General features: G+C 32.2%; 1 protein-coding gene across 1 annotated transcript in view; it reads right to left on the minus strand.

The window, feature by feature from the left end:
• Positions 1-9,774: 9,774 nt before the first annotated feature.
• LOC127725346 (E3 ubiquitin-protein ligase listerin-like) overlaps positions 9,775-14,687 on the minus strand; it is a 52,543-nt gene continuing 47,630 nt past the window's right edge. The window contains exons 26-30 of the mRNA XM_052232276.1: positions 13,819-13,948; positions 12,882-12,969; positions 11,465-11,659; positions 10,641-10,808; positions 9,775-9,901 (exon numbers count right to left, since the gene is read on the minus strand). Coding sequence (XP_052088236.1) covers positions 9,842-9,901; positions 10,641-10,808; positions 11,465-11,659; positions 12,882-12,969; positions 13,819-13,948 — 641 coding nt within the window. The 3' untranslated portion in view covers positions 9,775-9,841. The remainder of the gene's footprint in view (positions 9,902-10,640; positions 10,809-11,464; positions 11,660-12,881; positions 12,970-13,818; positions 13,949-14,687) is intronic.

Here is a 14,687-nt window from a genome sequence, read left to right on the forward strand (position 1 = left end):
AAACTTGATATATCATAATTGTATTTAGTTCAGAAAGATAATCTTTTGTAAGATGATAAAACAAGCTTGTCTCTCTAAATTCACTTGTAAATTGTTGCTTTTGGAGGATTCTTAACATAGGCATATTATTTTTCTAACTCATCTTATGAGCGTTTATTGGTTTCTGACAAAAATTATAGGACACTGAAGATGGTTATTTTCTTTTCTATAATTTTACTGTTTTTTTATATATTGCCTAAAGATTTTGATGCAAATTCTTTTGATATTTCAATTTTAGAAGGTTAGCTGATTTTTTGACATGCTTTTTATAAACGTTTTTCAATTTAATGATTTTGACATGGATGGAAGGAAGAGTCTTCAAAAGACGGTGTAGTATATTTTTTTTCACTATGTTTCACTAAAAATAATTTCAAGAATGAGGCACTAAAATGCAACAACAAACTATTAACTAACTTTTACCTATAAAATTGGTATTGATTCTTCATTAAAAAATAAAAGAACAGATTTCCAATGTCCCCCGCGTTGCACATATTTTATCTATCCAAGGTACAAGGGCAACAACTAAAAAAACAAACACTTTTTTTTTGTTCTATAGAACTTTTTATAAATATCTTCGAGAAATGAAGGCTTCAGAGCAAATGCAATGCGATTTCCCATATAATTAAAATTTCCAAGGGGCATAACTTGTTAATAATATTGATCAGCACTTATTTTCGAAAGTGTCAAAGACATTGCTGATATAAATTTCATAAAATTCCGGCAAGAATTGTATACATGAGAGTGCTAACAATGCAATTTTCCATATAATTAATATTTCCAAGGGTAATAACTCTTTTAAAAAATGTATACATGAGATCGCTCACAATGCAATTTTCCATATAATTAATGTTTCCAAGGGGCATAAATCTTTTAAAATAATTGATCGGTACTGATTTTCCAACTCGACCAAGACATTACTGATATAAAACTATGATACAAGTTTTATAAAAATCTGGCAAGAATTGTACACGTGAGAGCGCTAACAAGACCGGACGGATGCCCAGTATTTCTATGTCAATAAAATGCTTCGCTGAGCGCAGCCTGATACGACCGCAGAGGTCGAACCCTGAACAGTTGGGGCAAGTTTGGACACAATATTCAAGCTTGATACTGTCTGAATTTGGATTGTGATCAAATTTTTGACATAATATAGGTTTCTGACACAAAATAAATGTGGTCAAAGATTTTAAAAATTTGAAATGGGACATTTAATTTACCTAGAATGGTCTGATATCCAAAATCTAACAACATGGTTAGATTCAGCATATAAACAAATACCAAAAATTTAATTTTAGTTGAAATCAAACAAAGTTTAATTTTGGACCCTTCAAACCTTAATATGGACTAATTTGAAAACAGGGCCCAAAATAAAAAATCTAAATGCACAATAAGATTCAGCATATCATACAGCCACAATAATTCAGTTTTTGATAAAATCAAACAAAGTTTAATTTTGGACCCTTTTGACCTCAATGTAGACCAATTTAAAAATGGGGCCCAATATCCAAAAAAGTAATACAAGGTTAGAACCCCCAAAAATTAAAGACTTTAAATTAATCCCATTGAAATTTGTTAAAAGATTTGTATTTATTTTCAAATGAAGATTTCTTGCTATTGCGCAATACTGTGCTATTGCGCAAAACTGTGCAATTGAAGATTTCTTGCTATTGTGCAATACTGTGCAATTGAAGATTTATTGCTATTGCGCAATACTGTGCAATTGAGGATTTCTTGCTGTTGTGCAATACTGTGCAATTGAAGATTTCTTGCTATTTCGCAATACTGTGCAATTGAAGATTTCTTGCTATTGCGCAATACTGTGCTATTGCTCAATACTGTGCAATTGAAGATTTCTTGCTATTGCGCAATACTGTGCAATTGAAGATTTCTTGCTATTGCGCAATACTGTGCAATTGAAGATTTCTTGCTATTGCGCAATACTGTGCTATTGCTCAATACTGTGCAATTGAAGATTTCTTAATATTGCGCAATACTGTGCTATTGTGCAATACTGTGCTATTGCGCAATACTGTGCAATTGAAGATTTCTTGCTATTGCGAAATACTGTGCTATTGCGCAATACTGTGTTGTTGCGCAATACTGTGTTGTTGCGCAATACTGTGCTATTGCGCAATACTGTGTTGTTGCGCAAAACTGTGCTATTGCGCAATAGAAGATTTCTTGCTAGTGCGCAATACTGTGCAATTGAAGATTTCTTGCTATTGCGCAATACTGTGCAATTGAAGATTTCTTCCTATTGCGCAATACTGTGCAATTATTTGAAATTTCAAAAATTTTGAAGAAAAAAAATATGGACCCTAAAAAAAAATTGGAAAAAAAATAATCCCCCCAAACTTTTTGAACCCCCCCTTAGAGTAATTACCCCCAAACTCAATCCCAGTCTTCCCTTTGTGGTATGGAACCTTGTAGTACAATTTTAGAGAGATCCATACACTTAAACACAAGTTATTGTCTGGAAACTAGAAACATGCTTGTTTTTGGCCACTTTTTTGCCCCTAATTCCTGAACGTTTGGGGCAATTACCCCCAAACTCAATCCCAGTCTTCCCTTTGTGATATGGAACCTTGTGGTACAATTTCAGAGAGATCCACACAATTACACACAAGTAATTGTCCGGAAACTACAAAAATGCTTGTTTTTGGCCCCTTATTCCTAAACTGTTGGTACCATAACCCCCAAAATCAATCCCAACCTTCCTTTTGTGGTATTGAACCTTCTGGTAAAATTTCTTAGAGATCCATTCACCTGAAGTTATTGTCTGGAAACCAAATGTGTCTTTCGGAGACGACGACGACATCATAGCATTATACAACGAAAAAAATATTTTGCGGCCATATAAAAAAAATAGGACAAAAAAACTGTTCTATTCAAATACCTTATACTTTTTAAATAGCAATATGATGGGAATTAAAAAAATATATATTGCGAAAAAGCTCAGGTAGGAGGACTGCAATTTTATTTATTGTTTCAAGCAAATAACTGATAATTGTTATTGTTAACTAATTTAATCTAAATTATTGACTAATATCAGATGATTATGACACTGATTTTACAAGTAAAATAGACCCTGCTTGCATTTTCTTATATATGGTTCAATTTTTTGTCTTTTCTTTGAAACAAATAAATCTAATTAATTCTTTAGCAGTCATCTTCAATACATAATTTACAGATTAATTTGATGTAGTGTAGATCAAAAGTTATTATAGGTATACTATTGAGGTCAAGACTTGTGTATCAATGTGTGTACTGAACTGTATAATAAAGTGCCTATTCAATTATGTATTACAAGATGAATCAACTGAGGTTCAATGAAGATTGGCACTAATGTGGAGGTGATTCCAATAAAGATATATCCCCTATTTCACATTAATTCATAAGTTTGGATTAAGGAACTATATGCTAGTGTATATATAAAATTCATAATTTTGCAAGATCTTAAAATCCAGAGTTATCATATAGATCCAGCATGGCTGGATCAATAATTCAAATGAGAAAACCAATTATTTATGATAAATCAGTAAGCAAACAAATATGACAGACAGCAACCAATTACAACTACTGAACTACATACTCCTAGCTTAGTACAGGCACATATATAATGTGGTAGGGCAAAACATGTTTGCTAGTGCTCAACCAAGCCCTAGCTTGACCATTGGACAGTGTTGAAACAGCACATCATATGAAATCAAAGCGTGAATGTGCTGAAAAGGTAGTTACCTAGAGGATTTATGATTTTATAGCCCGGATTGATTATAATCAAACACATTACTTTTCAGGAAAGGCTAACAACATCAGATATTTAGACATTTTTCAATCATTATGGCATGGAAATGATAATTCTACATTGCATTTCAAAAGAACATATTATTGTTTAAGATATTAATGCACAGATATCTTTAAATATAAAATTTTACCGTCTACAGAGCAACTTAGGATTGACCTTTTCTACAAACAAATTGATTTTTTGTTTTATATTCAACAAAGTGCAATTGAATATTTAGGGTCAATTTTAATTTTCACCATTTGTGGTTATTCACATTGAGTTTAAACAAGAATGTTTCCATAGTACACGGATGCCCCACTCGCACTATCATTTTCTATGTTCAGTGAACCGTGAAATTGGGGTCAAAACTCTAATTTGGCATTAAAATTAGAAAAATCATATCATAGGAAACATGTGTACTAAGTTTCAAGTTGATTGGACTTTAACTTCATCAAAAACTACCTTGACCAAAAACTTTAACCAAAAACCTTAACCTGAAGCGGGACAGACGGACGGACGAACGAACGAACGGACAAACGAACGAACGGACGCACAGACCGAAAAACATAATGCCCCTAGGTGGGGCATAAAAAAACAACATTCCAGTTCATCATGATGGTTTGGTGTGAATTTATCTCAAAAGTGTCCACTTTTTCCCAGAAAATCGTTTTTCTTCAAAAAATTATTCTGAACAAAAAATTAAATAATTCCAAGTATAAATCCAAGAAATGACCATGCCAGGTCACCAATTATTGTTTGTGATTTTCTACGTCCAACTCTGAGAAAGCATGATACTACCATATTTTTACGTCATGTATGTAATATAAAAATAAGGAGATGTGGTATGATTGCCAATGAGACAACTATCTACCCAAGTTCAAATGAAGTGGATGTAAGCAATTATAGGCAACCGTACGTCCTTCAACAATGAGAAAAACCAATACCGTATAGTCGGCTATAATAGGCCCCGACATGAAAAATATGAAACAATCCAATTGAGATAACTAACGGCCTAATTTAAAACAAAACAATTTACGAAAAACAAGTATGACAGACATGAACCAACAACAACCATTGTACTACAGGCTCCTGACTTGGGACAGGCACATAAAGAATGTGGCGGGGTTAAACATGTTTGCGAACACTCAACCCTCCCCTACCCTGGGACAGTGGTGAAACAGCACAACATAAAAACAAACTATAAAAATCAGTTGAAAATGGCTTATCACATTTAAGAGGATCCTCCCCATCCTGCTAAAGTAATCCTGATCCTTGTAACAGTTTGTGGGGTTGATAATCAAAACACAGTGACTGGGGAGGATGTGTATTGTCTTTGAGTCATTGTTGACCCTGCTGTCAGTTCGGAACTTCTCGACCATGCTGATAGGTCTTTAATGTCCGCATTGGAGTGTGAAATAGTGAGTATTTCTTTGGCAAGTTGAAAGTTTATTAAATGTTTTTTCGGCATCAAAACCTTCCGATCGACTTTTGTCATAGTTTTGACAACATTCCAAATTTCTATTAATGCCGGTATTTACCTTTAATCATCCTTGGCGTGTGCCATAAACAGAAGCTGTATCGAATAATTAATATTCGATCACCTGTTGCTTGTTCTATCAAACTATTATCAAGCATTGGACATGTTGGGCCGTTAAATCAAATAAGTTCGATACGCTCGGGTTTTTACATTTTCAATTTTTTTTAGAGGTAGAAACCCGAATGTATCGAATTTTCCACATGTCAACTTTGGCACTGTTAGTTTCGGATTTAAAAAAAAACTTTTATCGGGACTAATAGATCGAAATTGTTTAGATGACAATGGGTCTGACATGATAGTTATGTTGGAAGGTCAGATGATTTTACAACAGCTTTGGTTTTCGATGAATTCCAGATGGATATTGATAGTTTAGGCGGATTTCGACAATATTCACATACCAAATGTTCTGATGGCAGTGATGAGAAAAAGAAAAATAATCGGATTCCCGAGAAAACTAAGTTATTATTGACATGTGGTAACTAAGCATAGATCAGTCGACTTTTCATTGTTATACTGTGGTAGAGTGGACTTTCTGCCATTCATACTGGTTGCATTGACTATACTATATGTACTAATTTTGAATATCTCTTGCAGACGATTTATTGTATTATCTATTAGAAGGTGATTGGTTTGCAATCTACTTGTGATTAGGTCTTATTCTATTGGTCATTGGAGGTCTTGTGATTAATTAGACAGAGGGAAATTTAATTTAATGGCTGGTCAATTTTGGTCTTTGTTTATAAAAGTTTCATCAGTTTAATTATTTAGTATCCAGTCTTTGTATTTACTTTTCATATAAGGATCGAATCATTCAGTTATATTGGATACATTTATATTCAGTCAGGAACCACAAATAAAGCATATTTTGGTAAGTTACATTTACTTTCATTGAGAGCCTTTGTTCTGACAGATGGATGAAGTAAAAATCCTGATTATGATATTTTAATAACATGCAAGGTAAAAGTAATATTCCCCAATGTCCAAGTGAGAGTGAGATTTGAGTTTGAGAGATGATTATATGATTTGATAGTTTTGTGTATTGCTGTATGGGTGAGTTTGATTTATTTTAACAGTGACCTTGACCTATGTTATGGTACGGTATTATCAATAATGACGTAGACATATTAATGTAAACAAGTCAGATGATATTATGTTTTTTTATAAATGAAAGTACCTTTTTGTAAAGATTTATTTGTTTAATAGAATCTTGTACTTAGAATTGTATTATTGATTTCAGGTTATCATATTATATATTGACCAGTAGATCCATGATATGTTGATCTGTATAAGGAAACTATAGGATAGAAGTTAAATAGTGTAGCTGTTGGTGTTATATATTGTACAAACTTAGTTCCACAAATTGGTGAGTTTACTTAACTGTGTATATTGATTGCAATTGTATTTTATTTATATTTACCTGTATAAATTGTCTATGACAAAAATTTCATTGTCACCTTGGAAATATTACACTGGGATTATCTCCCCTGATTATGTACATTCAAGCTAGACTCTCATGAAGTTAAAAATGTGTATTTATATTGATGGTAAATGATGATTCATTTATATTATATTTAAAGCTCCGTAATGATAATTTGTGTGAAGTTGATGTTTATTGTTTGTAAATTTACATTTTGATATTTTCAAACCGCATAGCATATACCGTTTGTATAGAATAAAAGATGATAGTATTCATTCATTCTGATCAATTGATTATAATTGTTGTAGTACTATAAACGCTTTAAAGGTCAAGATGTAGGATGTTTTGACTATACACAAAAACGTGTGAACTTAATTAGTATTAAGAGTGTAATGTTTAGTACTTTATTAAACTGAATTGTATTGTGTTTACTTCATATCCTTAATCATTGTTAATTTGTTATTCCAGGGTTAGTGTATGTAATTGTAAGATGAATGAATGTGATGTACAATTGATGAATAAAGAACCCTTGAACTCAGACTTATTTGTAATTGATGAACCAGAAAATTAGACTTTTACAATACCAACGACTGAAACGATCTTAAAAGTAACTGAAGATTAAAATACCACTCGAAATAAACCCCAACTCTTTCACACGGATTTTTAAGTAATATCAGTATGTCAATCGGTTGACTGCTCATAATGCAAAATGCAACTCTATCGTAAATTTTGAAAACTTACAAAAAACACCGTTCGATCCTTTACTTCACACTGTCAATGAATTACAATAAAAAACACAGAATATCACAAATAGAAGGAGAAAGAATTCCACTTTTCAGGATTTCAATGGTGACATATTTACCCCCCCACATAGAAACAAAATGTCTAATGCCTGATACCATGAAAGGCATTAAGGCACTGCCTTTAAAAACTGAAAAAAAATGTTGAAAAGGGCTTGAATCATCATATTGACACAAAGCTAAACAAGAGTACACACACTAAAATGCTAAACATGATTGAATTTATGTTGATAGTGTGTAATATAAAGGGTTTACTATAAGTTTCAAATTAGATCAACATTATCAATGATCAATGTAAATAAGGTCAAGGTCAGATGAACCCTGCCAGACAAACATGTACACCTTACAATCATACCATACATCAAATATAGTTAACCTATTACTTATGTATCCGAGAAAAAGACCCAATTATAAAAAATTAAACACTGACCAATTAAACATAAAAATGAAGGCAAGGTCAGATGAACCATGCCAGATAACATGTACACCATGTAATCATTCAATACACCAAATATAGTGGACCTATTGCCTACAGTATCTGAAAAACAAACATAACCAATTAAACTTTACATTGACTTATGAACCATGAAAATGAGGTCAAGGTCAGATGAACCCTGCCAGACAGACATGTACACCTTACAATCGTTTCATACACCAAATAAAGTTGGCCTATTGCTTTTAGCATTTGATTAACAAGAAAATGAGGTTGTGGTCAGATGAGTCCTGCCTGGCAGACATATACACATTACAAGCATTCGATACACCAAATATAGTTGACCTATTGCTTATAGTATCTGACAAATAGACCAAATCAGATGACTAATGAACCATGAAAATGAGGCCAAGGTCAGATGAAACCTGCCAATCAGACATGTACATGTTACAATCATTCCATACACCAAATATAGCTGACCTATTGCTTATAGTATCTGAGATACGGACTTGACCATGTAAACTTAACCTTGATCACTGACCCATAAAATGTGGTTGAGGTCAGGTGAAACCTGTCTGACGGACATTTAGATCTTGCAAGGAACCCATATACCAAATATATTTTTCCTATTATTCATAATAGGTGAGAAATTCAAGACTTTTTTTTCAAACAGTCACTGAACCATGAAAATAAGATCAAGGACAATGGACATATGACAGACGAAAACTTCATAACATAAGGCATATGCATACAAGGTTTGCATACAAGGTTTGAAGCATCCAGGTCTTCTGAATTACAAAGCTTTAAACAAATAGTTTAAGCTGTTGCTGCCACTGCCACATTGTAATCGCTATGTCTCTCATTCTGTGCAAGACAAAAACAACAAACAAAAATGACTAAAGACATAAAGTACTGATCAAAGAATACTAGAATAGACATTAATATTCATCACTTATGATTTTTCATATTACATGTATACCATAATTTTTTATCCAAATTTAATCAATTTAATACCTCTAGAAGTAGAGTTCTCATATAATATATACCTATTTGGTTATAAATTTGTTGTGAATAAATTGTAGGTGACAAATACTTATATCCAATGCAATGTAGTTATCATACTCAGCATGTCAGTATAGTACATTATCTCATTAACTTTTTGCACTTTACAAAGTCTAATTCACAGGAAGATGCATGATAATAGCCATTATTTAGCCACTGAAATTTCAAAAGCAGTAAAACTATTTTAATCTTATTGATAAATGAACAAGCTGATAAAAGCTGATAAAATCTGGACACTTTAGTGCAGGAAGGTCACTTATGATGTCATAAACATGTCCAAATTGATATATTTCACCAAAAATTTACATTTAAACATAGTTTTGAGACAAAATAAATATTAACCATGGCCTACCCAAATAGATATTTTACACACATTAGCATCTGGAAAATACATGTTTTAGCAAATTATCTTTTTGGGTTTAGCTTTCGGATGTGACGAAAAAAAAATTAATGAGAAAATCTCACAATGAGGCTATTTTTGCAGTTTTTACCATTTTTAAAGAGGTTTGTAGCATTAATGTAAATATGTACAACAATATTCAATAATATAGATACTGATATCTGAAAGACTAATGTCTTTTGATCATTTGAAGGATGTTGTTATTTTGAAGATTTAATGATCTTCGTATTCAAGGGGTCAAAAAGTGGTCTTATTATTACCTTCTCATTTATACAAGCAAAACAAAATAAAAACAAATCAAATTTTCATAAAAGTATTTATTTCAATAAATAACTTGAAAGTTTTTGGTAGTTGCTTGTTTCCTGTCTGTCAAAATAAATTCCTACACAATGGGCATGTTGAGTTGTGGCTTGTCTGGAACCATTTATACTGAAACGATAGACAATGCAATTAACTTTGGCATATAGTGTTGTGTATGATGGCTGTCTCATTGCTGTTTACCCTATATCTTCCTGTATCCACTTACATCTGGTTTAAACATTTTAAAATTAAAAGAAAAATGATAATTCCTGTTGAAAACACACTTTAATGGATACTCAAAAAGATTTATTATAGGGATGCACACTTTTCAGTACTGTCTAGAATAGACAAGTAATCAAATTTTTGTCAGAAAGTTTGATTCATTTTTAAGGCAATAATCATTTAACTCAAATGATTGGTTTAATGTTCTGTCAACCAATTGAAAAGTGAAAAAAGCTTTCTTTGAAACTGAATCCTTTAAACAGTGTAAGATAGATGTTGTTAGTTGTTGTTTGTCTTTGTATGTATATCAGGGTATTTTTTCCAGAGGAGTCTGGTGTTGGTGGTATATTTGGTCTGTTGTACTGTGCAGTATATTTTACCCTTATGAATATGATAGCTATGATTACCGAGTTCTGATAAAGTACTCAGTTACTAAGTTGTTATTTATTGGATTGTGTTATTGAAATTTGCTTAAATTTAGAAAATAATTGCCATACTGGGTGCACAATGATACACAAATATTTTTTTTTTTTAAAGTAACCATCAGACATATTTTTTTCATCACATTTCTAACCTTGAATTCTAAAAATATTTCTAAGTAAGAATTTTAACTAACAAAAAGATGCAATATATATGCACAACTTACCAAGCATGCTGAATGGAATTTTTTCTTGCAAGTTTTACATGTGAGTCTTGGAAGCTGGTAATTTGTGCCATGAATGACAGAGAAACATATCATGCAGTCCTCTACACCCTCAAATCTCTTGTCTATATTTCTTTTCCATATCCTTAGTCCATCAATAATACTACCATTCTGAATTACATCATAAAATCAAATATATTTACATGTACTATATACAATATTCACTCAAAAAAGTAAGTATGTTTAGGTTTCAAGATGGATTTGTGTTCATTCTTTTTCAAAAGCCCTCCACAATTAAATCAATTGTAAATTAAACATTTTTTTTTTACATCTATATTTTAAAATGAATATATGTCAATATGTTATACTGATCTGTTGAAAAATTGGTCATCATCCATATATCTTAGTGCTTTTAAGATGTAGGGTTCAGAGGTCAGAAAGATCACAGAAACTTCATTTGAAGAGCACAATAAATATGTACACAGACAGTTGATAATGAAACTACCAAATAGCTTAATATAAATTTTTTTTTGGGAAATAATTATACTTTTATGTTAGTTCCTCCAAATTGTCACCAAGCATTTTTTTTTCATTACAAAATCTCCTGATTAGGAAATGGTTGAGCAAACTAATGAGATCACACGGCAATTTTACATCATCACAAATATTAAAGCAAGAATAACACTTTGCGTGTTAAGTTTCACAAATATTTACAAAGTCAAATACATTTGAAAAGTATACCTCCTCCTGGAAAGTAAACAGGACTAAATGTACACACATTTAAATTGTATCTTTTCCCAACTTGTCAGTCAGAGACATAAACCTACCTGATACTGTAAGAAAACATTCAGTTGAAGCAGCCATTTGTCCCATGTTGCTGCTGACACACCCACTCTTTTCTCACTGACTACTGTTATTGTACCGAGGGGATAGTTCTCAGGTAATGCTATCACCATCTCTATGGTAACCTCTTCCAAAGAGTATGTAGCTATTACCTCCCTTGTTATAGGTCTTGTCTTAATCTGAAATGGATACAATAACATAAAAAAACATTCTTACAAAATTAATAAATAGCAACAAAAGCAATATTTCTTAACTTTGTGTTTTGTTAAGTGCATTTTGAGGTTGAGTGTTAGGAATTGATTGATCATGTTCTTTCTTTTTACATGTATTAATAGATCACTGATGTGTAAAAAAAACTACTTAGCAAGGTCACAAATGATGACAGAAATTCCTGTTTTTAAGGAAACACCTTGACCGTTAGGCTTTTTTTTTTTATGGAATTATAACTCTATTTATTGATATCTGATCTAACAGGATTTCATAAAGAGAGGGGTTTAATAGAGTTTGCTATATGATTTCAGCACTTTCCATTGTTCAAATGTCAAAGAACTAGCAGTTCCATGTATGATGCATTCCTCACCTTCATGTGTAACTAATAAATACAAATGTTTCATAGCAATTATCATGAAGGTGTCATAAAATACAAAGCCCCCCCTAAATCAGGGATGTACTAAGGTGGTCATATCATTTAATAGTAAAAGCATATATATATATAGGTTGCAATAAAGGTAACAAATAAAATAATTGATCAGAAAATAATCATGCAAATCCTAAAATGTAGGCTTCCTTCTAAGGGGCATATTCCAAGGACCCTATTAAGTTGGAATTACTGTATTAACATATATATATATGTTTAATTGAAATGAAAATGATTTTTCAACTTTAAGTATTGTATCATTTTTGTCATGATGTTTCCTGTTTTGAGGTATTTATAACAGCAAAATTGAAAACCAAAAATCTAAAATTCACTGAATAATCAACCTACCAAATTATACACAGTTAATTAGTAGTAATTTTAGGCATGGAGCAATGATGATCATTATGCGCATTAATTATCATCCATCTTAACCGCAACTGCACTGTAATGCACGATGTATAAACATGTAAATGACAACACAGTATTTGTACAGCACGCTTTTACCGTTACCGCTATATACAATGTATATATATATATATATATATATGCATGAATTGGTGGATTAGTGGCACTTTCTTTTGTGTGTTGATATGAGTTTTTAGTGGGTGCAGGTATATATTTGTATATAGCGCATTAGCCATCCTACTATGCAGGAGTGTGCCGATATAGAACGGCGATTCATACCTATAGAAAGAAAGAATTAGTGTATCAACAACCAACATATTGCTTGTGGAGAAATTTGATTAAAAGTAGGTAAGACTTACTGTTATATTCTCTAACTGTATATCTGTCTTACTAACTGGTTGTATTTCTTCTGTACATAAGATCTGGCTCACATGTTTACTCGTAAATCTGTAAGAAGTATTTATGATAGATGTAAGAAAAGGTATAAATATATTAAGGATTGCAGGACAATAATGGATTTTGTAATTTGTTGTGTTTATAGAAGCAAATGATTGATTGATTGATTGTTGGTGTTTAAATCCACTTTTAAGTATCTTGGCAATATCATGGGGTCAGTTTTTCTTGCAAGAGTACCAAGATGGAACTAGAACTACTGACCTTCAGCAGGAGAACTTACAATCTCAGTGAATTAAGATTGGAGTCAAACACACCTGCCATAAGTGGGGTTCAAACTCACCTCAGAGTTGACAGGCTTATAAAAGCAAATGATATCAAGATAAATATATACTGTGGATTCATTATTAGTCGTTGGATACCAATTTTTGTGGATTTCGTGGGTATAGGTAAACCAGGAAGTCAAATGTTCAACAAACTACAAATTTTCTGTAGGCTTTATATGCAGACATTGGCAAAACCACGAAATCAAATATCCACGAAAATGCAAGTTTTCCTCAATCCACGAAAATTGATACCCACGAAAATAAATGAATCCCCAGTATGACATCACCAAGACCAACAAGTTGTTAAAAAAATTTGAAGGTTTGAACAACTTTTGAATATTATATTCAATTTTTAAACTTAATAGTTGCCCTTAAAAAAAGTGTGTATTTTTTTATCATGCATTCATTTTAAAGATAGGAAGGACATACGTTACAAGAAAAACAAAACTTCAGATCTAAGTTTGTAAAATGAATTAAAAAGAAATGAGATAGATGTTACTATCTGTATAACTTTTATAAAGTAACACAGTAAAACCCCTGATCTCTGATCTCCCAAACCTCTAATCTATTAACTTACCTATCAACATAATTAATTGTTTTTCTGTCTTGCTCTTTCCACCAAGTCCTCACCATGGCTGGTACAGTCTGTAAGGCATGTCTATATACATAACAGGATAAATATGGAATATCTTTATCTGTAGCAGCATCTATTAAGTAGCAAAGACACTAAACAACAAACTTATTCATAGCAACAGACCGCATACTAATTGGAGAAATAAACTTTTGACAGAGATATGTCTCGTCTGTATGCAATTTTGATAGTATGATGCAAATGTTGAAATCAAAATAGCAATACTTTAAACGTGTAAACTATGCAAAACATTCAAAGTCAAGGAAAAATGATTGAAGTAGAAGGGCCATATAATCTCCATGGAAATGAGACGTGCTGATGCCTATACAACTGCATATCATAAATCATTGACCTATCAAAAGCGGCCCCCCTTATACTGACGTTATCACAAAATTTTTAAAACATGTAAACTTTGAAAATCAATAGTCCATGACTGAGGGGGTGTGAGCGCCTCTGTGGTCTTGTGCTCACATACAGTGCGGGAGATCATGTGTTCAAAACAAAGACTTGTAAATTGGTAATTGCTGCTTCTCCACTAAGCATGCAGCATTTAGGAGTGAGAGCAAAGACTTGTCGGCTCTGTGAGTCAGAATAATGTCCAGGAAGGGTGACATGTCTTTTTAAGGACCTTATGAACTAGAACATTCAAAATCCGGCTCAGCATATTGCTCTAGTACAAAGCAGGTTTTTTAATATCACATAATCATGTTCTAGTCATGAATATGCAATTAATATGCCACTGGACCTTTAACAGCCATCCAGCCATCTGAGAAGGCAGGCCAAAATAATATTCATGGAAATGAGATGTGCCCATG

Source organism: Mytilus californianus, unplaced genomic scaffold (genome assembly GCF_021869535.1).
Source record: "Mytilus californianus isolate M0D057914Y unplaced genomic scaffold, xbMytCali1.0.p SCAF_15, whole genome shotgun sequence".
Taxonomy (NCBI): Eukaryota; Metazoa; Mollusca; class Bivalvia; order Mytilida; family Mytilidae; genus Mytilus; species Mytilus californianus.